The 24,629-nt window shown below is 35.7% G+C and overlaps 2 protein-coding genes across 3 annotated transcripts in view; one reads left to right on the forward strand and one right to left on the reverse strand.

Annotated features, from left to right (window-relative positions):
* LOC122515553 (dedicator of cytokinesis protein 3) overlaps positions 1-24,629 on the forward strand; it is a 36,972-nt gene that overhangs the window by 11,156 nt on the left and 1,187 nt on the right. Inside the window, exons 5-16 of one of the 2 annotated variants that reach the window (XM_043632954.1) lie at positions 18,411-18,495; positions 18,595-19,047; positions 19,176-19,475; positions 19,553-19,757; positions 19,880-20,062; positions 20,201-21,935; positions 22,060-22,077; positions 22,166-22,328; positions 22,650-23,087; positions 23,174-23,315; positions 23,391-24,066; positions 24,239-24,603. In XM_043632954.1, the coding sequence (XP_043488889.1) occupies positions 18,411-18,495; positions 18,595-19,047; positions 19,176-19,475; positions 19,553-19,757; positions 19,880-20,062; positions 20,201-21,935; positions 22,060-22,077; positions 22,166-22,328; positions 22,650-23,087; positions 23,174-23,315; positions 23,391-24,066; positions 24,239-24,603 (4,763 nt within the window). The remainder of the gene's footprint in view (positions 1-18,410; positions 18,496-18,594; positions 19,048-19,175; positions 19,476-19,552; positions 19,758-19,879; positions 20,063-20,200; positions 21,936-22,059; positions 22,078-22,165; positions 22,329-22,649; positions 23,088-23,173; positions 23,316-23,390; positions 24,067-24,238; positions 24,604-24,629) is intronic. The other variant, XM_043632955.1, reaches the window with a different exon arrangement.
* Positions 1,339-14,527, reverse strand: LOC122515554 (innexin inx3). Its single transcript, XM_043632956.1, has 5 exons — positions 14,197-14,527; positions 3,311-3,501; positions 2,466-2,893; positions 1,975-2,370; positions 1,339-1,710 (listed from the first exon to the last, which is right to left on the reverse strand). The coding sequence occupies exons 2-5, from the start codon at positions 3,471-3,473 to the stop codon at positions 1,504-1,506; spliced, it is 1,194 nt and encodes a 397-aa protein (XP_043488891.1). The 5' UTR covers positions 3,474-3,501; positions 14,197-14,527; the 3' UTR covers positions 1,339-1,503.

Genomic DNA, 24,629 nt, shown 5'->3' on the forward strand with positions numbered 1-24,629 from the left:
GTTCCACCTTGTTTTTCAATCCACAAAAAAAAAAGAAGAAAAAATTAATTTCCAACTCGTAAAACGTGCAAAACTCTTATCACTACGCGCCCTCGAGTTTTAATTATGTTTGTTTGTTTATACCTCGCTAATAGTCATTGCACCAATTACGCATTAATCGATATTTGCTAGTACACACACGTGTGTGTGTGTATATATATTTATATTTATTTAAAAAAAAAAAAAAAAAGAAGAAATGTATCTAAAGAAATAGAGTAAACGATGATTAAAGTGAACAAAATAGGATCATAGGATCTTATAATCTAGCAACGTTAATTACTGTTCGTTTAACTTACAAAATAAAAAAAAAAGAAAATAAAAAAATCTTCAAGATTCGTCTCTCCCCTTTTTTTTATTTGTTTTCTCTCTTTTTTACTTCGCTAACTTTTTTAAATCTTACGTCAAACTAAAAATTCGTATCCTACGAGTAATTTTTCAGTAAGAGGACTAATTAAAAATTCTTACGGAATCGAAACGAACGCCTCGCGGATGAGAGAACAGAAATAACGAGTATTGTTACCTTTGTTCGATTAATATATTTTTTTTTGTTTTGTTCTTTTCTATCCATTTAATTAGCAAATTGTACAATGGTCGGTACGTCTCCCTTACTTCTTTTTTTTTCTTTTTTTATTTTTTATTATCGTCTACTCGATATAAGAAAATATGTATTCGCATTATTTCTAAATCTTTGAAATTTTCTATGATTTAAAAAATAGAAATAAATGAACTCGGTAGAACGATTATGTTTTTAATTTTCCTATAATTAGTAGAATCTTAAACAAAAAAAAAAAAAAGAAAAAAGAAAGAAAGAAATAAAACTGGACAGAGAAAAATCTCTAAACACTAATTGTTCTAATTCATAACTATCGATGAAAAGAAAAAGAAAAAAACTAAGAACAAATACTGCGCTCTCCCTTAAATTCGATAGAAACAAAAAAAATGGAATGATAATTAATCGTAAGAGATTCATTGTCTCGATTCGTTGGCGAGAATTTCTAATCTCGTAGTTCGTGTAAAAATACAAATCTAGTCTTGGCTCGTCGTGCTTTCGATAATAATAATGACAGTGATCATGATGATGAAAAACGATGATGATGATCATTACGATGTTTGGACACAAAAATTGATAATACAAAAAAAAAAGTATATATATTTTTCTCTCGCAAAAGGAAAATAATAAAATAAAAAAGATAATCGATGTAAGCGGGGGGGGGGGGGAAATAAAAAAAATACGCATCATCATCTATCTCTTCTCGCGTGGGGCACGAAAAGTAGGAAAAAGAAAAAGAAAAAAGGATAATCGTTGAAGGCACCGACGGTAATTATCACAATAATCAAAATTAGAAATACAATTGGATAGGAAAAGTATAACGGGGGATGGAAGGAAGGAAATACAAACTGGGGGGGGTGGTGGAGATGGGGATTGGGTTGGGGGTGATAGTAGCGTTGTATATGAAAAGTTTTTTAGATCTCCGTGTCCTTTGAGAATTTTTCGATTTCTGGATAAATCGGTGACATCTCTAACGTGCTCGGTGCTGATGGAACTGACGTGGGTGACGCGCTGCTTCCTGAACCATGGTGCAACCGATGGCAGAGTTCCTTCAATACATCGGTAAACAACATCGAGTTTATGTTCTGACCTAACAGATGTATCAACAGGAAATCACCGACCTGAAAAATATATATGTTATATTTTTGTTTAAATCATATATTTTAATTTTTTTTAAATACAGGTAACCCCCCTCCGAAAAACACGATTTCCGGAGTAATTCTTTTGAAAAAGAAAATAAGATATATTATCTAATATATATATAAAATCAAATTGCTTGAAACGATATGAATTAATCGTGTTTTTCGGAGGGGGAGGTGTTACCTGTAAATAAAAAAAAAAACTAAGATTTCATTGTAAAATAATAATAGAAATTAGAAACCAACTTGAGTTTTTCTGATGAGTGCACCGACATCCGACGCCGAACCGAACTTAAATCGTTTCCTTAGAATGGTTTCGCGCGTGCTAGGTAAAAGAACGATCGCCATGCTGTACAGAACAGCTAATCCCGATAAAACGGCTAATAAAATGAACCAGAACCAGAGGAAAATGTAGATCTTCTCGTTGAGAATATTCAAGGCTAACACGCATAGAGCGTCGAGCTTTTGCACAGTGCCGGAAGCACCAAATTTATGGAATGTACATTTGGTCACTCTCGGAAATCTCTCGATCATCGGATCGGAACGATGTTCTTGATTCATGTTGCTGAATGTTATCACTTCCGTGCCGTATGTCAAAAATGCACCGCCCAGGAACGTATCGATGAAGAACATGTTGCCAACCTGTAACGAATAAATCATCAACGATTCAACCTCGATTATTTTCCCCCCCTAAATTTTATATTTTACTTTTCTTTTTTTCAATAATTTATGCTTACAACGTTGACGAAGTTAAGTAATTCGCAGAAGAAATAACCGGTAGCATAACTGTTGTGCAAATGCAACGTATCCAAGATATATTCGACCAATTTGTTAATCCTGATCTCGCGTTCCTGCTTGGTTTCAACTATGGCACCCCTCATACCATCGGATATCATTCTGACCTTGCCTTCCTCCCACTGCTTCCACATCCAATGCGGCACATAAAAGAGAATACCTTGGAAGAACAGCATGAAGGGTACCCACTGATAATACGAGTGATAGATTTTCTTTTCGTTGTAATCTCCGCCAAGACCGGGATGAGCTACTTCGGTGCCAATTTGTTTCACGTTGTTTGTCGGTAATGTAAATGTGTATGTTATCCAGCAATATGTATTTATCACGTGAGTTGGTACCGCATTATCCGATATACAATTTATTGGATCCCCTAAAATGTATGAAAAAATTCATTTTATTTAATCAGTTATGAAATAATGATCTTTTTAATCTGGGATAAGAATAAAATGCAATTATGTTCAATAAAGATAGGCTTCGCGTCCTCGGACACATGATACCCCGTTACACTTAAACGAAGAGGACTTCTTTCATACTAATCACGAGTTATCAAGAATGTAGTACGAGAGTTAGCAGTCCAGACGTTTGACATTTCAAAACTTGTCTCGTTAAGTTTCTATTTTTAAACTAATGATTAACTAAAAGGATCATGCACGTATTTCTAGTGGACTACGATTGTAAAACTTGTTTCTTCTTATTTTTTTTTTCTTCTTCTTCTTCTTCTTCTTCGAGGGAGAGTTTTACGAATAAAAAATCTTAGAAATTTATTGAAATTAATTGTTACACGTACCTATCAAATTATTGGCAGTGACAATGATGCAACAAGCGAATAAAATCGCAGCAGTAATTCTATAATGAATTCTGAATATTATATTATCGATGACAGCTTTGTCGATGAGATATCTCATCTTGACGAACCCGGCAACAGCCGAGACCAAACCGAACACCACCATTTTGATTCTTCTATTTTATCGATTGTCTCTGAAAATAATAAAGAACAAAATATTATTCAAAGAAATTCCTGATGGATAAAAATAATGACATCGATTATCATTCAAAACTTCGATTTTCGATCCAAATTTTCAATCCACGAATCTACGAAGAAATTCGTCAATGATCGAGGACTCGTGCATCGATTGAATTTCTTTTTTCGTAGACTCGTGCATTGACTGAACTTTTTCGTAGACTCCTGCATTGATTGACAAATTCGCGTAATTTGTAGATAACAACGAAGAAATATTGTTGGAAATAAGAAAAATTGATTTGAAAAAAGGTTTTCAAGGTCCAGAACGATTTGATCGAAAGTATAGCAACGTTAACCTTCCGTGAACCGGAAATGGCAGATGCAACGGGGGATCGATATAGAAGACTGCGTGGACAAGTACACACACATACATACACACATACACACATTCATAAAGAGAGAGAGAGAGGGCTCTTCAGCTCGCAAATTGTTCTCATCTGCGAAACAAAAGGAGACGAGAACACGATAGAGAATGGGTTCGTTCCATTCTACAAATTTCTGTCGTACGTTGGACGAACTAGAATAAAAGAAAAAACGAAAAGAAAAGAAAAGAAAAATGGCTGCTTATACCGGGGTGCACACACATACGTACGCGTATGTGTGTGCGTGCTTGCCCGTGAGAAAAAAGCTTTTTGCGACGTAATAAAGAAGAAAAGATTTTTAACGAGAAGTGATGAACACCCCCGGCCCCCCCTTTTTTTCTCTTTTTATTCCGCCATCAAAGTGTTACAAATTTTCGAATGAAATTTCAGCTTGGTTACTCGACAATAGGGGGAATAATCTCATGCGGTGGTAATTTAAGAAAGTCTCGCGATCGTGATCCTGACACTGAGTCATGCATAATCACTATATATAAATAGGTTTTCTGGGAATTTGACGTTGATAATCTCACCGGGACAATGAATCGAAGGAATGTAGAAACGCAAGAGAATGAACAAATTCTTGCGATCAACGTCATCGCTTTGGCTTACCAATCCGGTTGTTGTTGGATAAATGGGAATAAGAAAATTCTTCTAAAAATAATTTTAATGTAAAAAAATTAATCTAAATAAAAAATAAATTAATCTAAAATTAATCTAAAAAAAAAAGTAGAACTTAATAAGAATATTTAATTATTTTCTATAAATGAAATTTAGAAGATCGTCCATTTCCTTTTTTAATTTCATAATTACGATGACGAACGTTTATGGTGTTAATAATCAAGGAAAAATGAAAGTTGAAACATTTTTGTCGAAGGATGAAATTGAACGAACGGTTCACAGACGGTCTCGAAACATCAAAAGAGAGTCAAAGAGAGTCAAAGAGAGAGAAAGAGAGAAGCGAGTGGCCGAGTTATACGTCGTTAGAATTTTATTACTTAATCAATTGAAAACAGGCGGGACGCGTGCCACTGCGACGGGGTCAATCTCCAAGTTCTTCTTTCAAAGAGATGTTGCATGTAATTTTTTCTCTCCCTTTTATTTTTTCTTTTTTATTTTATTTCAAAGATAAAGCTTTCAGTTTTAGAAGCTTAGGAATTCACGCGAGTAACCTGATTTTTTTTCTATTGTTTTCCGTTATCTCAGCACTTTTACACACACACAGCTACCTTTTCCTATCAGAATTTGTAATGAAAAATTCTCTTTGATAATTCTGTCATTTTTATTAGAATATTTTTGTCTTTTCTCTTTCTCATCTCGACACGCTTCTTCCTGTCTGTCTGTCTGTCTGTCTGTCAGGCAATACACCAAGTGTGTTAACGACAAACACGAGTCCCAATTTGTTCCGCGTGATGTACGAGCATTTCCTCGCGACAATGCTTGTCGTTCACTGTAATTTATTTATTTTTTTTCTCTTGTTCTATGGTTAGTTTTATCGCGACACGTTTAAAATAACACATACTTGATTTCAACAACAAATATATATATATACATGGTATGCAATCTTAATGAAAAATATTATACAAAAATATAATTAGGAAATTGATAATTTTCTTTTACGTTCAAACCTAAAATATTAAATCTTAAATAAAAGATAATAAATTGTGACACACTACTAACATATGAAATTTCAAACCATCCACGAGGATCCACTGTCGCAGCTGCAGCTCGCTACTTATTATGGCAGGAATAATTTCAGCTGATCCACGGTTTCTACTGCATATACAAGCAATGCAAGGAAAAAGCAAGCAAGCAACATTCTGTCATCGAGTTCGTTTGATTATTTTTTTTCTTTTTTATTTAGAATATCATTCCTATCCGACTTTTTTTCTTTTGTTTCGATTATTCCGCATCGGATTTCGATAAGTTCTCTACAATCCTACGGATTGACGGATCGAATTGTCTCCCGTGTTATTTTTTCTTGTCCAATTACAAAACTATTCTCTACGTTTCTATTTTTTTTTTTATTTAAAACCCACTCCTCCTCCCAAAAAAAAATATCGTCGATAACTTTGACATACATTTTTTATCTTCGTTAAAGGAACAATTCGGTAGGATAATTCTAAATGATTTTGAAATAATTTTGAAATAATTTTGAAATAAAAATAAGAATGGAAGCATATGTTTCTGCGATGCGTTTCGTTGTTTGAATTGGTAGTCTCTCGTTTTGCGACTCCTCCTATACGATTCCCCGAAAGGTTGTTGGTTAACGAACAGACGAGTTAAACCAGTTGGTCTTGTCTCTGGAGAGTCCAAGAGGAAAGAGAGGAAAGAGGAGTTATACCAAGAGAGGACACTGACTATACATATGAGAATGACGAAGAGATGAGGGAGACTGGTACACACACACACACACACACACATTTTCTCACTCTCTCTCTTTACTCTTTGTCCTCCTTCCATGTTCCTCTCTCTCTCTTTTACTCATTTTACATATTGTCTTCCTCAGACACTTTCTATCTCTCTACTTCCAAGTTTGAACGAACTGTTATTTTGTTTAAATAAAAAATATAAATAATTCATTTATAAATAGTGTCAAAAAAATATTGATTTTATTTCTAATCGTGTGATTTTTGTCTTAGAAATGTGTATCACGTTTTCTTAGAATTTGTTCTTTTCTGTAATTTTGCGAAATATAAAAGGATAGAATTTTCCAAGCCAATATCCAATAATAAAAGACTTTCCAAATAATAATCATCGAAGTTATATAAGTTCTATATAAAACGTACGATTTCGTCTGGGATATTAAATTCGTAGTTTCGATAGATGGAAAGATTCGATCGATGGATGAAGCGAGATGAGGGAAAAGAGATTAAATGTTAACTCCTCCTGCAAAACCACGATGTACTATCGTACCGGTTGGTTTTCGATGTCGAAGCTTTTCTCTTTCTCGATACTCGTTCCTAGAGAGTCAGTCGATCGTACGAATTAATCGAATCGAATTACGGATGCTGAAAACGGGTTTTGCGATTCTAATTCTCGATTCTATTCCTGGTAATACTATTATTCTATAAAGATCAAAATAACGTGATCTTCTTGCAATCAAAGATACATTTTTCTACGTTTCTTTAACACTTGATTTACGAACTAAACCAATTAGACTCGTTAAATAATATTTTTAAAATTTTTCAGTTACTTAAATATTAATTCCTTCTTATTCTACTCGAGCTTTCATTCAAACAACGATGAAATATTTTCGAGATTATTTCTACTAGATTTGATTAAAATCATTGACGAATTATTTAACGGATATAACATTTTGATTACGTTTAATACAACTAAACTCAATTGTTATTCGGTATCGTATATACGTTTGAATTTGACAATTAACAAGCTGCAAAATGTACGAGTAACATTAATTAACGATGATGGCATAACGAGGACTAACGAATTAGTTTTGCGGTCGAGTAAACGTGCTGATTTATTCAACAGCTTTTACTTAACAAACCAACGATATTAAAGTTCCTAATGTGTACAAAGGGAAAGGGAGAATAACCACGTTTCCCCCCTTCCCCACCCCCATCCCCCACATTCTATGCGTTTCACAAAACTGCCCATAATCGCCAGGTGCAACTTACACCGTGCAATATTGCTCTAATGAGAAATTCTATCGCAAATATGATCACTGGTTGCGTCATTTTTCTTCGGGAGGATAATATTCTTCATTATTTTAACAAACATATACGTACGCGTGTAAATTTTTCGTTCGAATCCTAACTAAATGTTTGTATTGAAGTAAAAATAGAAATAAAAAAGAAAATCTCAAAACAGGATTGTTAATAATTTAAAATATACGTTGATATGTATGTGTAAACGCTTGATTTGTTTTTTGATTATGTTATTTTAATAATAATATTAAGAAAATTTAGACAAGTTGTTAGTTTCGCGAACGTGAAGCTGGATTTGTCAAGTTGAAGTTGAAGTAAAGCACCGAGTTCATCGGTTGAGACGCTAATGAAATGGCACGTGGATTTACAGTTACTTTTTACATACACACACACACGTACATTTAAATGTTAGCATATCACAACTACATAAGTATGCACGTGAAACGTTGAACGTTGGAACCGAGCAAAATCTTCATTCCTTTTACAAAACGATTCTAGAATTCTGATTAGTTCCTTTTATCTAAAAATAAATGTTTCTTGGATAGAAAATCATTGGAAATGATATTGTAATTAAAATGAAACATATTTACAACGAGTTGTAGAAAAAAGAATGTACAATTTATTTGACAAATTAATCAAGGGATGTATGATCTTTCGAAACTTTCGGAAAATTCAATTAAAAATTTGTTTACAATATCTATAAGCTCTTAGTTGAGATCTACTTTGAAAGTGTTACGTTTTCGTAGAATGAGAAAGAAAAATATAAACTATTTAAACTTGAACTCTTTGAGAGGTTCTTCCTATTGGAAATATCAATAAACTGCAAGAACATTTTCAAGAAAATAGTTCAGATTAAATTCTCTCTGTAAATTATCTCTGTAATATTAAAAATAAAATCATTTAATTATATAGTTTAATATTATTTCAATGTTTCTCGATTCTGTGTGTAACGCGAAGTAATAAATTAAAATAAATGAATATAAATGAAACGTAACAATCAGTTGAAAAGAAATGGAAAGGGAAACAAATAAAATCAAATCGATTGATTTATTAATTTACAAAGTACCGTTGTTGAATTTGCAAACTAGTTCGGACCACAAATTGTACGTGTGCTCAATTAAACGACACGTGTTAATGAAGTAACGTTATTAAATGCCATGCGAGCAGGTTGTTATTGATTAGTATGATTACTCACGTGCTCCTATTCGTGTTAATTACAATTTCAAAGTATATTCGAAACTTGTTAGATTTCTTCTATCCATTTTAATGAATACACTGTATAATCATTTACGAAGAATATGTTGTTATTCGTTCGATGGTTGACGTTTAACTGAATCTTAGCAGCAGCGTTACGAGTATTTTACAAACAACAAAAAAAGTTTGTCTTCTCATACGAAGGACTGATTTGTAAACAGTATTAATCTTTCTTCATACGTCATCTGCGTGTGTGCGTGTAATATATTATATTTCCTTTTGATTACGATAAATAATCTTATTGTCAGACACGATTGAATGTTTTTACTTAAAGAGAAAAAGAAAAAGAATTTTTCGTATTTTTATTTTGAAATTCAATGAAATATACCTTTGCATAGAATTTGAATGAAAAATTTGGTAAAGAGAAAATAATTTGCGATAATAATATAAGTAATATGCACACTCGAACGATTCTTACATAAGAACGAAGTAGATTTTCTTTCAGAATTCCTGGACATCGTTGAGACTACGTCTTTCGAAATATCCTGTCGACTTTTATGGTCTTTTTATTCTTTCTCTTTTTTCTTTTTTTATCTTCGCGCATGAATAATTCGAGTTTGGAGGTCGGTAAAGAAGAATGTGGATTCTGCGATCATTTTTATTCCCATTTTTGAAACGTACGAATTGTAATAATAAAAAAAAAACAATGTATTTGATATCTTTGATATAAATAATAATCTGTTTAAATAGAAAATTAGTAAAAGAAGATACAGAAGCGAGATTAATCACGAGAAAACAATTAATGTGCTTCGAACGTAATACGAAGTTATGCAAAGTTCAAAGTTCACGGATAAAAGAGATGAATATAAATGAGAATCGTCTTTTAAAAGTCTTCACAGTTTTTTTCTCTTCTTCTTCTTCTTCTTCTGACTGATAATCAATTATATAACAGAGATATATTACGAATACTTATTATTTCGAGTTATTATTAAAACAGGCCACGATTATACTTTTCTCCAATTATCTATCTGGAACGTTGAGAATAAATAAAGTTGGAATGCGAGACGGGGGGAAAAAAGGAAGAAAATAAAAAGAAAAATAAGGCGAAATTAAAACGCGGAATGAAATGAAATAATTAAATGCCGACGATCCCTCTCGACAATAATCAAAATTCCGGAAAGTAAAAAAAAAAACGGAATCTACATTCGTATCCTCTTTAAGTTTTGCAAATCACGTTGAGAGTTTGGTTCTCCTTTTCCTACTCTTCTCGTCGTCCGCCTACGAATGATCATCCTCGTCGTCTTTTGCTTCGAAACGAGTGCAACTTGAAAAATAAAGTAAAGTAAAGTAAAGAAAGGAAGGAAAGAAGGAAAAAAAAAAGTACTAAGGGTATAATGGAAAGAGAAGGGAAAAGTACGAGCGAGTCGTGACGAGCGTACCGTGTTTTACAATACGTTTTAAAATACGTGACCGTGAATGCCACCACCCCCCCTCCTTCCTTTTTTCCTTTACCGCGTGAGAAGAATAATTTTTCATCTCTTCTTTTTTATCGATATTGAAAAACCCATGGCGTTTGTTCCTCTTTTTATCGTTTTACTTTGAAAAATGAGATAGAATTTTCTAATAAATCGTTCTATCTATACCCAGTAACAAACAGAAATATTATAACATGGACGATATTTTAAATAGAACAAAAAGTTACAATTATTTATTTAATTTCTCTTTCAAAATTATTCCGAAAGTGTACGCGGATTCGTTTTTAATTCGTAACTATCTGTAATTAATATAAAAACAATTTTTTCTTGTATATAATAATACACCTATTTAACAAATCATGCATTTAATACAGATTTGAATAGGAATGCTATAGATGAAGAAAATCGAAATATTAAATAAGTAATTCCGTTATAAAATTTGCGTCGATCGTTTGAAAGAGGTTAAGTTCGACCAATCGGCCATCTTGTCGGGAACATGGCGGCGGTTCTTTATACGAGATATATAATAATGTAACGTATCCTTTCTATTATATAGGATATTTGTAGACGCGCATATATGTATATTTTAAATATATTATATACACAAAAGATACTAAAAAATGATTGAGAAAAGCAACATCGAAGATGTGGTCGAACATTATTCTCTATCTACTTCCGGAATCCCTGCGAGGGTGTTGTTGCTCACGCCTACGAAGCGAGTATCGTTTTAATGGTGTAAAAAAATCACTTCTCCGGGCGATAACCACGATTACATAAAACATATATATATATATACACATACACAGATGCACATTTCGTCTATCTATGAATTGTATAGATGCTAGCGTTCCCTATCAAACGCTCACGTCGCTTCTATTAAGGTCAACTGGCTCTCCTTTTACTTCCAACCAAGATGAAATCTGCTCGACTGTTTTTCCTTACCATATTCTTTATCCTTTTTTATTTAAAAAAGAAACAAAACTAATTATTATTTATAATTGGCACAACGATTTCTACAAATATTCGCAGTCTCTGATATAATATTAATTTACGAAGTTAATTAAAAAAGAAGAAAATAGAAGTATACACACGATTACTCGATTAAATAAAATTGCATAAGTGTGTAATATTCGAGAGAATTAGATTTGTTTACTTTCTCACGTTCCACAAACGCTTAGAGTTGCTTTTGATTTTCCTCTGTTTCGGTCAGGTATTGATTTATCAAAAGAGAATTGTTAATTCGTGAAATGCACAGAGAGACAATAGGAACATTCAACGCCTACTTTTAGTAATTCAACGCGCAATACACACTATGGGTCCCCACGAGATATCGAGTATCGTGCCAATAAAAATCAACTCTCGAGATTCTAACAGCGAAGCATTCCCCCCCCCATCGTCTCTTTGTTCTCCTTTAATTCGCATTCTCTAAGTAAACTCTTCAAAAACGTGCTCATAATTTCACGACAAAGTATCGTGTTTTTTTTCAAAATGCAAATGATCGGAATTTCAATTAAAAACATTTCAACAAAGTAATAATAAAAAAAAAAAAACAAAGAAAGAAGATAGAAATCACGGTCTAATTGTAAACACGAGTAAATATATACGTGGAACGTTGTAAAACTCGTTTGCAATCGTTATCGTCTCGCAGTATTGTCGATAAAAATGAACATAATCTGTTTTTTTAATGCGAGACGTAACGTAAACAGTATACGATTGCGCTTACGTTATTAAACTTTAATGATTCCATATGAGATAGAAATTATGAGTGAGAAAAGTAGGAGGATATATTTCTCTCGTTGTAGGACTCCTTGTAAAACGATGACTTCTTGAACGAGGTTAAGAGTTCTCTCTCTCTTTCTCTCTTTTTCTTTTTCTCTTTCTCGTTGGTTGCTTGCAGGCAAGCAAGCAAGCAGGCAGGCAAGCAAGCAAGCAAGCAAGCAAGCGAGGTCAAAGAACTTCAATGACGAGTTTCAAAGCTCCGAACTTGTGTCGCATGAAACTACCGTTAATGTTCGCGTCCATCGTTACTATGAGGGAGAATACTATTTGAATACCAAAGATCATCTCGATAATAATTTCCAATTCTATTATACGCGTCTAATGCAACACCCATAAATCATTGTTCGTTGTTACCGGTTTCGTAGAATTTCTCTCTCCTACGACGATTATTTATTCTTGATTTTTATCTTATTTTCCATTACGCGATTACGTCGTTAAGTTCGTTTCAAGGTAACACGATCATTGAATTTCTTTGATTTCATTCATTTCGACGAGATTCCATCTTATAAAAATTTAGTCTTTTTTCTTCGGTAAAAAGTCAATCGATTTTTATTATTTTATTTTTAAAAATAAGGTAAAGAAAGTAAATGATAGTTCTTCTTCTTCTCGTTCTCCTCCCATGGGACACGTGGAAATATCATACTCCGCAGGTTTTACGGTTTATCAGGAAAAAAAGAATCTAAACTGGTGAGATAAGGAAAGATAAAGGGAGAGAAAAAAAAATAAAGGGAGAGGACAAGTTTCCTCCGCAGTGGTAACCCTCAGGGGATCTTCGTAAAATTTCCTTCGTCCTCTTTTATCTACGTTTTTATCTAACCGTTTGGAAAATTTCGGTTTCTCTATTTCGAAAAACCTTACAATTAGAGGAACCACTTTCTTCTATTGCTACTATTTTCGAATGTTAAATTATACGACGCGATGATTCATATTTTTTTTCCTTCATAATTTCAATATTTTTCGGCAACGATTATTCATTTTTTTTTCCCTTCAATTAGTAATCTCTTATGGTTTAACGATAAAGGACGGATAAAGACGTTTAAACGTCGACTATTATACGTCATTACGATTTAACGAGCTTGAAAATTTAGTGCTACACTTTAAAATGCTTCTTCGATTCTCGGATTCGATTGAATTAGCCTAAGGCACGAATAGAATCCATGAAAAACGATCGTTAAAACTTAATCAACGATAAGATTACTTTCATTTTTATAATCGAACTTTGATGTGGGATTGTTATTTTACTTTTACATAAACCTATACAACAAAATTTCTATTAATTTCAATTTTAATATCACACACACACACATACACACGCACACAACACAACAAGCAGCATGTAAAGTTTTTCAGATAAAAATGATACGACGAATCATCACTTTGAAATGAACATATCTCTGTTATACGCGAATAAATCAACGTCAAGAGAGAAGAAAGAAATATTCGAGGTCTTCAAATGTTTTATTCTATTTCTTTTTCCTACCATTTCATATACACGTATTTTCCAATAAAAAAAAAACAAAACGAAAAGAAATAAAATACTACGATCAGACAAAGAACGATAAGATTAAAAACAATTAGCGACCGTTATCGTGAGTTAGCTTCTCTCTTTTTCTTTCTCTCTCCCTCTCTACCATTAGACGGTGTCCTTGAATGGACCCGAATAAAACGATTGCAACTAACGATTATTTTTATAACTCGATGAGAAAAACTTACTTCCTTTTACGATCAAACTAAAACGAAATGTAATAACGAGTAGGTGAAAGTTTGTTAGAGTTCAATTATGATATCTTAAAACTCTAGAAGGATCGATTAGGTTAACGATCCTATCTAAATTCGATTATCTAATTTCAAAGAAAAAAAAAAAAAAGAGAGAGAAAGAGAGAAAGTGAATTTCTACAATTTTACAATTAAAAAATTTTGGTTCAATTAACCTTAATCCCTAATCAGTTTTCAAGTCAGAACTAGGTATTATCCGAGAAAAAATTCAAAGGAAAAGGTTCGCCCTTTTTCTCGTTTCCCTTTCTTTATCTTTTTCTTTCTTCGTACGACCTTTTGAAAGGAGAGTCGAGGGACGTTCTCTTATTGGCCTTTTCCTGCTACTTTTCTCTCTTTCTCTTTCCGTTTGTCTATCTATACGTCTCTTTCTACCTAACTCTGATCTCTCTTGTAAAACTCACCGAAAGAATATAACAGCTTCACTTTATCTCTCTTCTTTCTTCTATTCGTTCGTGGAAAAGAAGATTTTATTTTTTCTTTCTTTTTTTCTGTGTGTGTTTTTTAGTTCCGAACGTGTGCACCCACCGAATATTTCACACCTCTTACTTTTTTTTCTTCTTTTCTTTTTTTTTTAATACAAAATTCACCTCCCGATATTGAACGTTTATCTCTCGTTAAGCTTCATCATGTACTTTAATAAGTTACACGCATGAATGGCAAAGAGAGAAAAAGATATTCGACGTGTAAAATGGAATAAAGAGAGAGAGAGAGAGAAATTGAGAGAAAGGAGAGGAAGAGAACTATCAAACTAAATTAAAATTATGCTCAATTATTAACGCGTTTTCTTTTTTTATTTATATATCTCTCTCTCTTTCTTTCTTTTAACGTCTGTTGTCCTCGAATGAAACAAAAAAGAAATGAGATAATTGGTTAGAGAAGTTGCCGTGATAAAAAGATGAATGAGAGAGAACACGTCTGCCGCGAACGGGGCCCGAAGTGCGACTGACCGCGTCGAAGGGTTTGCTCGGGCCCCACCACCCGCCATTTTGTCGGCGCGCCCCCACGCGTCCGAGGGACGAACATTAATCCCCAATCCTAGGTGCGTACATTAGCCCCTCTTCTACTTTCTCTCTCTCTATCTATGTATCTATTTATTTATTTGTTTTGTCACGTTCGTATAATTATTCTAAATAATATTACGCATATAAAATGTGTTTATAATATTACGATATACAAATATGGCGTATCTTTTACTACTCGAATTTTTAACGAATCTTTTTCTTCGTTTTCTCTTTCCCCCTATGAAAAATAACAAACGTTATTCCAATCGTTTAAACATTTCTTACCGGTGCAATAAAATTGAAAGATTATCGGATTGTCCTTGCAAAGGAAAAATAAAGGAGAAAAAAAATAGATAAAACGTTGAGTCAAGCGTGGAATGTGTAACGATGAGTTAACAAAAGTTCTCGCATTACCACGAATTTTCGATCGAAAGAAGCTGCTGGCTTTTGTATGAGTTTGCTTTAGGAGTCTCCTCGACTCGCGTTGTATCGTATGACCATGCGGAAAGACCGCAGCCATGGCAGACATCCTAGCAATATATATAGTGAGGGAAAAAGAGATGGGCAGAGAACACAGCGAGCAGCAGCAGCTCGTTTTCTCTCTTTCTACGGTTCGTTTGCTCGTTGGCCAAGGTTTTCAGCTCGGTGAATACACGGTGGTATCCATGCCGAGAACCTGTTCCCCCGTAAGAGGGCTCGCTTTGACTCTTTAAAGGCTGCGTTCCGATATTATTTTATTCTTTCTCCATTATTCTTCTTACGTTTATCATTTAAACGCGAGATAAAGAATCGTAAGATTTTTCTAATGGTCCTGACGAGTCTAACAACGCGTCACGCCATTACAGAACAAATTCGTAAACGTTTTATACGTTAATTTGAATTAATATTCAAGGTTAATATTCTAAAGAATAAATGATTCCGAGACTTGCGGTTTCCGTTTGGGGTTACATTTTTCGAATATTACGTCGATATATCGTGCACGTGTTTTTTTTTGGGGTTTCTTTTTGTTTCTTCTAATTTTCTTGTTGCTTCCTCGTTACGATATCGACCTCGAATACACAACGGCCAACATTTATTAACTCAATCGATTTAATTATTATTATTTGTAATTAGCGTGACCTGCGGCTCCGGCTCGCGTGCAGTGCCCTGTTCCCTTTCTCTCCTCTCTCTCCCTTTTTCTCCTTTCGTTTCGCTGTACTACGCAGGATATTCTCCTCGTCTACGTAACACCGCGTCGAAGAGAGAGATCCACCGTTCACCCACAACTTTTTCCTTTCTTTTTTGCGCCAGAGTGTGTAGTAGTAGTAGCACGGTGTATAGCAGCAACGGGGAAACCCCCCCCAGGGCCGTAACAAGTCCGAGCTCGTCATAAAAGTGTGGAAGAAAGGCTGCAAGAACATTTCATTCGTGACGTGTTCCTCCTCCTCCTCATCCTCCTCCTTCTATTCAACTTAAAACGAAATGGTCTATCATTTATTTATCCACGACGTTTTACAAGCTCTCTTCAACTTATTATTTTTTGTATATTTATACATTTTGCGTACGTTGCGGATTTGAACAAATTGTAGGATGATTGCGTTGTGTCTAGCACCGCCTTCGCAAACTTGACTCCCTAAAAGGAATGATTCGGTTCGAGTTGTGGTTCGAAGACTTCTTCGATAGATTTCGAAACGTCTTCTTGAAAGCAATTCTTCGAGGAATATAATGACGCATATATAAATATATAGGGTGACCTAAAATATCAAATACGACAGATTAATAATTCACGTTTAAAAGCAAACTAAATTCGATGGATTAATGATTCATAAAAATAAACACTTGTGGGATATATTACGAATGATCTTTCGTGACTTCAAAAATCATTTTCCCATAGAGATATTTTATGAAATATTATCGAGAAATACACTTTATGCAAGAGAATAGAATGTTAATAATAGCAGCAGGGGGAGGAGAAATTGCTGGTGGCGTTTACAGACTGCAAATGGAAGAAGAAAAAGAAGAAGAGAACAAAAAAAAAAAAAAAGAATTGAAAGGTTCGCGAGAGTAATCGCGCTTAATCGTTCGCGATTTGGTCTAATTGAGATCGTGGGGGGGCTCTGAGATTTGGCCCTGACATCTATTACCACTACCTTTTACTCTAACACGAGCATGTGATTGCAACGGTTATGGATGCAGTCGGACGAGTACATAATATAACATTAATGTGTTTATCCTAGGTATTATTATTATTATTATTATATACTCGTAACATTATTTTCCATACTTGTTTATCGTGATCATGGTGCAACGTGCACATACACCTTTTTTTATTTCTTCCTACGAATTTATATTATTTTTCCAACAGGTACGTAACGGTAGGGACTTTATCTATATCGTAGATGAAAATATTTGAAATCGTCCTACCATTGCGAATCGATTCGGAAATAGAAAAGGAAATTGAATCACCAGACAATTTCCTATGGCATCGGTCGGACATGGAACTCAGGTTGATTCCAGGAATCCTTCTGTTACACCTAATACCAACGAGTTACGATTTATAATACGCTACTAGCTTTAATTATAATATTGAAAAATAAATGAAGAGTAGGTTTCATTTGAAAGTAAAAAGTATTCAGATTATATATTAAATATTATGATCAAACGAAAGAGAAAATATTAGCAAGTGTTGAAAGTAATTTTGCAAGCAGGTACACGTTGCGTGGGTCCTCTCCTTTCTTGAATATATCCAATATCTTTGGAACGGGCCATAGGTCCCAACAACGTTGTACACGTTCCCTGAACCTGTCTCCATGCATCGAAGTCTGCTTGCTCACCTGCATTCCATCAAGCTTGCCCTGGAGGGGAATCTTTCGGGACCCTCAGGGTCGTATTACTTACTGCGTAGATACCTTTAATCCAATCTTTCTACATTATTACGTTAACACCCATATTGAACGAAGTATAATATAGATATTATACGATATATATATATAAACGTGTGCTTGTATATGCATACATGCATATTAATTTTACGATCTCTCGTATTTCTAATTTATTTTTATAAATCAAAGACACAAACAGTTTGCAAAATTTTGATTATAAAAATGCATTGTATTCGATTCATAGGAAGGGACCTTGCTTTGTAATCGAATAGATCTTTTATACAATTTTCAATCGAATCTAAATGGTAAACGCTTGACAATACGTCAGGAATGTTTGCGTTCAGTCTAGCAGACGAGTCAAACATGTGACTAGAATGGCAAGCATTTCAAGTGCATACTTGCATTACAAAAAGCCCACGTGAAAAGAACACCCTACTGAGACGGGCCTGAAGGGCCCATAGTGTTCTCGAACACGTCAGTCCTTATGGCATGCGCTCGGCCCAGGTCAAAGGAAGTAGATTGGTGTTTTTGACTCTTTTAAAAGAATATAATATCCGAAATATATGATGCAATTTATGTGACGTACAATCTCGTGCGTTTTATTCTATGTAATTTGAATGATATACTTTTTATAGTTGAATAACACGCACACCTGGATAAATATATATGTTTGATTTATTTGCGATTAATTTTTAAAATCGATTCACGATGGAAATTTCTGATCAGATGGGATTGTTTTTCGTACGTTTTCAGAAAACTTGGATTGGATTTGGTACCACGTCAAGGTGCACACATGGTGGACCCAGATACCATGTCTGTAGTAGATCTCTACCATGTGGTAATTATTTTCTAATTCGAGTTAATCGATGATAATTGAAACTACTGAATTGTTTGTCGTTTCTCAAACTAAAAAATCGTAATATATTTTTGTTCGTAGCACCTACAGAGCGCGGAAAATTCACAAACTGCATCGATGAGGGGTACATTGAAACGCAAAGAACGCAAAAAAGTATTGACGCATCATCTCTATTTCAGCATGCGAGATTTTGGTCACTCGGTAGGCGAGGACACCGAGATTTATTTTTCCCTGTACGATGCCAAAAGGGGACAATACTTGAGCGAACGTTTCTTGGTTAAAATATCGAAGGAAGGTTTCTCGAATTACGTTGAAAAATTGCACAGCAATTGTACGATATTCACGGATCTCGGTAACGCCGATTTGAGTCGTGATCTTTACGTGGTCGCACACGTCATGCGATGCGGTAGAATGTTGTATTCCGATTCGAGTAAAAACAAAGCAGGAAGTGCCGTTTACAGGAGACCCCATGGGGTCGCGGTACTTTCCTTAGCCGATGCCACTCATACGGAGGAACTAGAATTACCCTTTAAGGTAAAACCATAGCCCCATAGCCCCCATAGATCGTTATTTGTTCTTTCACGAATCAACAATCGATAAAATGGTTAACGGCGATCAATCGCAAGTTTTCTATACTTGTTATTATTATTATTATAACTTAGGTATACCAAGGCGAAGAAAAAGAATTTCATCAATTGCACGAACAAATTATTCGTAACAATAAGTGTACTCCGCTTCCCGGCCAACCAAATTACGGAATAATAGTATCCATTCGAGTATTGCACGGTGAATTGTCTCAGGTGCGAGAAGAAAATCCATTATTGTTCAAGAACATTTGTCTTACCAAGAAGCTTGGTTTCTCCGACGTCATAATGCCAGGAGACGTTAGAAACGATTTATATTTGAAACTCGAACGCGGCGAATTCGAACGCGGGGGAAAATCAACTGGGAAGAATATCGAGGTTAGAGATTGCGATCGCGCGTTTTATTTTACGTATTCGTCGTCTTCCAATTGATTTTCGAATTTTGATCTCTTTAGGTGACTATCCTAGTCTTGGATGCCGAAGGCCAACCATTAGAGGGATGTTTGTTTGGTGCAGCTGGAACCGAGGGTAGTTCCGAATATCAAAGTTTAGTCATTTATCATCACAACAGTCCATCCTGGGCAGAAACTGTGAGATTAGCCATACCCATTGACAAGTTTTATGGGAGTCACGTACGCTTTGAATTTCGTCATTGTTCGAGTAAGTATTTTTTTCTAAGACGTTGAAAGAAAAGTTGGTAACAGTGTAGGTAACAAACTTTGGCGATCCTTAATCTTTTATCCAAGTATTAAATTCGATGAACTTTAACTTTGTTGCTTCAGCTCGAGAGAAAAACGATAAGAAACTGTTTGCTTTCGCTTTTGTACGTTTAATGGAACCCGGCGGTGCTACGCTTCAAGATGGCACTCACGAGTTGTACATCTACAAGTGCGAAGAACGAGCGAAATTAGATTCACTTGGCTACCTATCTTTACCCAGCTGTGCACGAGAACCAAGCGCTACAGGTGAATTTAAGATTTTATACGTACCTTGAGAAACGGCAAAGCAACCCTCTCTCTCTCTCTCTCTCTGTGTGTGCTGAAAATCTACCCACGTGCGACAAAAAGAATCTGCTGTATATTAAAATGTCTTGCATTTTTCAGGTGCCACATCCTTCGCAAGATCACCGAAAGAAGCCGTATTCATTCATACTCTTCTCTGCAGTACGAAACTCACTCAGAATGTAGATTTGTTGAGTCTCCTTCAATGGAAAGCTCATCCCGAACATATTTCCGAAGCATTAGGACGAGTTCTTAGATTGGATGGGGAGGAATTAGTAAAGTTTCTTCAAGATATATTGGATGCACTGTTTGCGATGTTTCATACCGAGAATGGTAATTCAACTGCACACTCAGGATTGGTCTTTCAAGTATTGGTATCGATCTTCAGTCTACTCGAGGATTCCAAGTTCGAACATTTCAAACCAGTCATGGACGCTTATATTTCTGGACACTTTGCCGCAGCTTTGGTTTACAAAGGTCTTCTAAGTAGCGTACAACACTGTGCTGATTGGGTGACAGCGACCGAGAAACAGGAACCGATAATGAAATGTTTCAGATCTCTCGAATATATTTTTAAATTTATCATACAAAGTCGATTGCTGTTTGCACGTGCCACGGCTGGCGAATTGGAGGACAGTTTTAAGAGAGATCTATCCTGCGTTTTTTCCGCATTGAGCAAGATGTTGGGTATATCCTACGAAATGGTTTTACCATCGCAAATAGCTTTGTTACACTCGATCGCAGCTGTATTCGAACAACTGGTAGCCGTATTACCTGTTCTCGAAGTTGCTAAATTAACGTGTACCATGTTGGATTCCGTACCACGCGAACCACATAACTTTGGTAACCATTTGACGCAGGCTAAATTACTAGCCATCAAGAACCTAACAACGTCCAGTTTGTTTCGCGAAGACGACGAGAGTAGAAATCTTTTGTTGGTAACTATATGTAGACATCTCAGAATTCACTTGGCCAGACGAGAAGAACTTCGCACTTGCACGGATATTCTCGGGGAAATATTCAGTTTTCTTCACAAGAGAGGCAGAGACGCTAACAAGGTTAACAATTGCATTCATCACGACGTAGAAACCCTCTGTCTATCGATTTTAGACGTATTGGTACAAACTATACTCATAGTTATCAATGCAAACGGTCCGGTACTCGGTTGTTTAGTTGCCTGTTTGATAGGATTACTTCAACTTCTGGACGAGTATCATTATTCGCGTTTGTGGGAGGAACTGTCTCGTGGTTCGGAACGAAAACCATTGAAAGATTTTCTCGTGAGAGTCTTCTTAGTTTTACGCGATCTGGTTAAGCAAGAAGTATTTCCACCCGATTGGTTGGTCATCAGGATGCAAGCGAACAACGTCATATTGAAATCTTTGCAAGAGCTCGCTCAGCCACTGGCCTTTCGTTTTCTTCACAACAGTTTCGATTCGCAACTTTGGTCGACGTATTTCAATTTGGCCGTGGCTTATCTCACTCAACCTTCGCTACAATTGGAACAATTTTCCGAAGTTAAACGGGAAAAGATCGTTGAGAAATACGGCGACATGAGAGTTCTTATGGGTTTTCAAATATTATCGATGTGGTCGAATTTGGGTGATCGTAAACTCGAATTTATTCCAGGAATGGTTGGACCATTCCTCGAGGTCACTCTCGTTCCAGAAAGCGAACTGAGAAAGGCAACTTTACATATCTTTTTTGACATGATGGAGTGCGAACAACGTGCACGTGGTAGCTTTAAATCCGTCGAGTCAGAACTTATAGATAAATTGGACATACTTATCAGCGAGAACAAAGGTGACGACGAATACAGACAATTGTTCAATACCATGTAAGTGTTTCAAATATATATTTATTCGATTTTCTCTTATTTCATTTCAATGAAAATCTATTCATTCGTTGCTTGGTGTGCTTGATAATCACGCGCTTGTAATTATATTTTCATGCTGCTTTAGGGAACACCTTAGCGCTGTGTAAGTGGTACCTCCCTCCCCCCAACGCCCAACCTACATTTTTATTTGATTTAACACGATTATTTTATCCTCTCAATTATCGTTGCAGATTGTTGGACAGAGTTCAATCGGAGGATCCAGCTTGGAAGGACAGTGGTACTGCATTCATCACGTCGATCACTCGTTTATTAGAAAGACTTTTAGATTATCGTAGCGTTATTCAAGGCGATGAAAATCGTGACAAACGTATGTCGTGTACGGTGAATTTATTGGTGAGTTTATTTCGACGATAGATGGTGATAGAAATATGCAATGTTTGCGAGCAATGAAAAATGACTATGATGATATTTAAAGTGTTAATCGTATTAGGATACCGTTAACACAGATATCCCTGTAAAAACTGCCACGTGCTGTTAGTTAACGAAGCTTGCACATGGCCACCCAGATTGAAATGAATATTTAGCACTTATCTATCGCGTTTGAACGGAAAAATTATCGTTCCGTTCAAAGAACAGTATTTCTACGACTTTCGAACGTTCTGGTCATCTTTTAGAAAAATATACGCGATGGGTATATTATCGTTCTTCTTGCAGAACTTTTACAAAAATGAATTCAACCGTAAGGAGATGTATCTGCGTTACATTTACAAGTTACACGATTTACATCTCGCTGCTGAGAATTACACGGAAGCTGGATTCACGATGAAATTGTATGCCGATCAATTGGGATGGGGTTCGAACGTTTTACCATCCGATCACGAACATCCTCAACAACCCGAATGGCAGAGAAAAGAAATTCTTTATTACAAAATCATTCATTACTTGGATCGTGGTAAATGTTGGGAAAAGGGTATACCTCTTTGCAAGGAATTGGCTATCTTGTACGAAACGAGATTGTACGATTATGCGAAACTAAGTCACGTGTTGAAACTACAAGCTAAATTCTTGGATAATATCTTGACTCAACTCAGGCCTGAACCGGAATACTTCAGAGTTGGGTTCTACGGTTTAAGCTTTCCACTATTCGTTAGAGTAAGTCTTTCAACAAATTCAATTAGAAATAAATATAACGCGAGAGATCATGAAAAAGCTAATATATTTTCTATTCCACTTATCAGAACAAGCTGTTCATTTATCGTGGCTTGGAATACGAGAGAATAGTGACGTTCACTCAAAGACTGCAAACTGAATTCCCAAGCGCGCAAATATTAACGAATAATTCGCCACCCGACGAATGCATTCTATCGTCCGAGGGTCAATGTACGATTTATCAAATTTTCTTCATACATTTGCACAAGAACGATCATTTAAATAACTAATCGATTTTATTTGTAGACATACAGATATGTAATGTCAAACCGATACCGGAAGAAGGCAGCTTGGCGTGTAGCGGGGCAGAAATTCCAGAACGCGTGGTAGCATTTTACATGGTGAACGACGTAAGAAAATTTACATTTGATCGGCCGATTCATCGAGGTCCCGTTGATCGTGAAAATGAATTTAAATCTATGTGGATCGAGAGAACGACTTTGATTACCGAGGCAAAGTTGCCAGGTATTTTGAGATGGTTCGAAGTGATCGAAAAAAGAACGGAGATATTGGCGCCGGTTCAGTTCGCCTGCGACACGATGCAATCCGTTGAAAGGGAATTGAGAAGACACATAGCTCAATACACGGCTGAACCGCACAGAAACATCAGTCCCTTCAGTATGAGGTTACAAGGCATACTCGATGCCACCGTTATGGGTGGAATAGTGAAATATCAGGAAGCATTCTTGACTCCTGAATTCGCTAGGCAAAATCCGGATATGGTGCCGCACGTGAATCGACTGAAAAATTTAATACTCGATCAAATAAATGTCCTAGAATCGGGAATGGTTTTGCACGGCCAATTAGCACCGGCCGGTGTTCAACCATTGCACAAAAGACTATTCGAAAGATTTACTCAATTGAAGCAAGGTCTAGGCCCACTTGCCAGACAACGAACGATTCATCAGGATAGCATAGTCAAGTAATCGAACGTTACATATCTCACTCGCTAACTTTTTGTAAATAAAATACACGAAGTTCCATATCCATAAAGAAGATATTTCACTGATATAAATCCTCTTTCTTATTCATCGACGATTCTTTTTGTTCTTTTATTTTTTTCTATCTGTTACATTAGATTGTTAACTTTTCAGTTCACCATTGCCACCCTTACCTATCAGCGAGAAACAACGGCCAGCAACTTTGGAAAGCGTAGGTTCGAGAATGTCTCATGCCGAGAGCGACGTTCTACTACCGGAAGACGAAAGATTTTATTCTAGAGTCGATGGTGCACCACCACCTATTCCACAAAGAGAAGTAAGACCAAGATCTGTGGGTTATGGGACAACCCCACCTAGACCAACTCATCAAAGAACTCTGAGTAAACCGTTAAGCCCGAAATTACCGTTAAGGCATTCTTTGCCAACTCCAACTGAGGGGGTGGATCAAAGCGGCTTGAGAAGTTCTTGGAGCGAACCTGGCCCGGAATCAGCACCACCGTTGCCACCCAGAGGTTGCAGTAAGTTCCCTTCCTCGAAAAAAAAA

The sequence above is a fragment of the Polistes fuscatus genome, unplaced genomic scaffold (assembly GCF_010416935.1).
Source record: "Polistes fuscatus isolate 324 unplaced genomic scaffold, CU_Pfus_HIC Scaffold18, whole genome shotgun sequence".
Classification (NCBI taxonomy): domain Eukaryota; kingdom Metazoa; phylum Arthropoda; class Insecta; order Hymenoptera; family Vespidae; genus Polistes; species Polistes fuscatus.

Excerpts from the sequence above, each read along its gene's own strand:
- LOC122515554 (XM_043632956.1), bottom strand. The coding sequence starts at position 3,473 with ATGGTGGTGTTCGGTTTGGTCTCGGCTGTTGCCGGGTTCGTCAAGATG. Across the intron at positions 2,371-2,465 it reads TACTTAACTTCGTCAACGTT|GTTGGCAACATGTTCTTCAT; the intron begins GTAAGCATAAAT and ends TATTCGTTACAG. Across the intron at positions 1,711-1,974 it reads CACTCATCAGAAAAACTCAA|GTCGGTGATTTCCTGTTGAT; the intron begins GTTGGTTTCTAA and ends TATATTTTTCAG.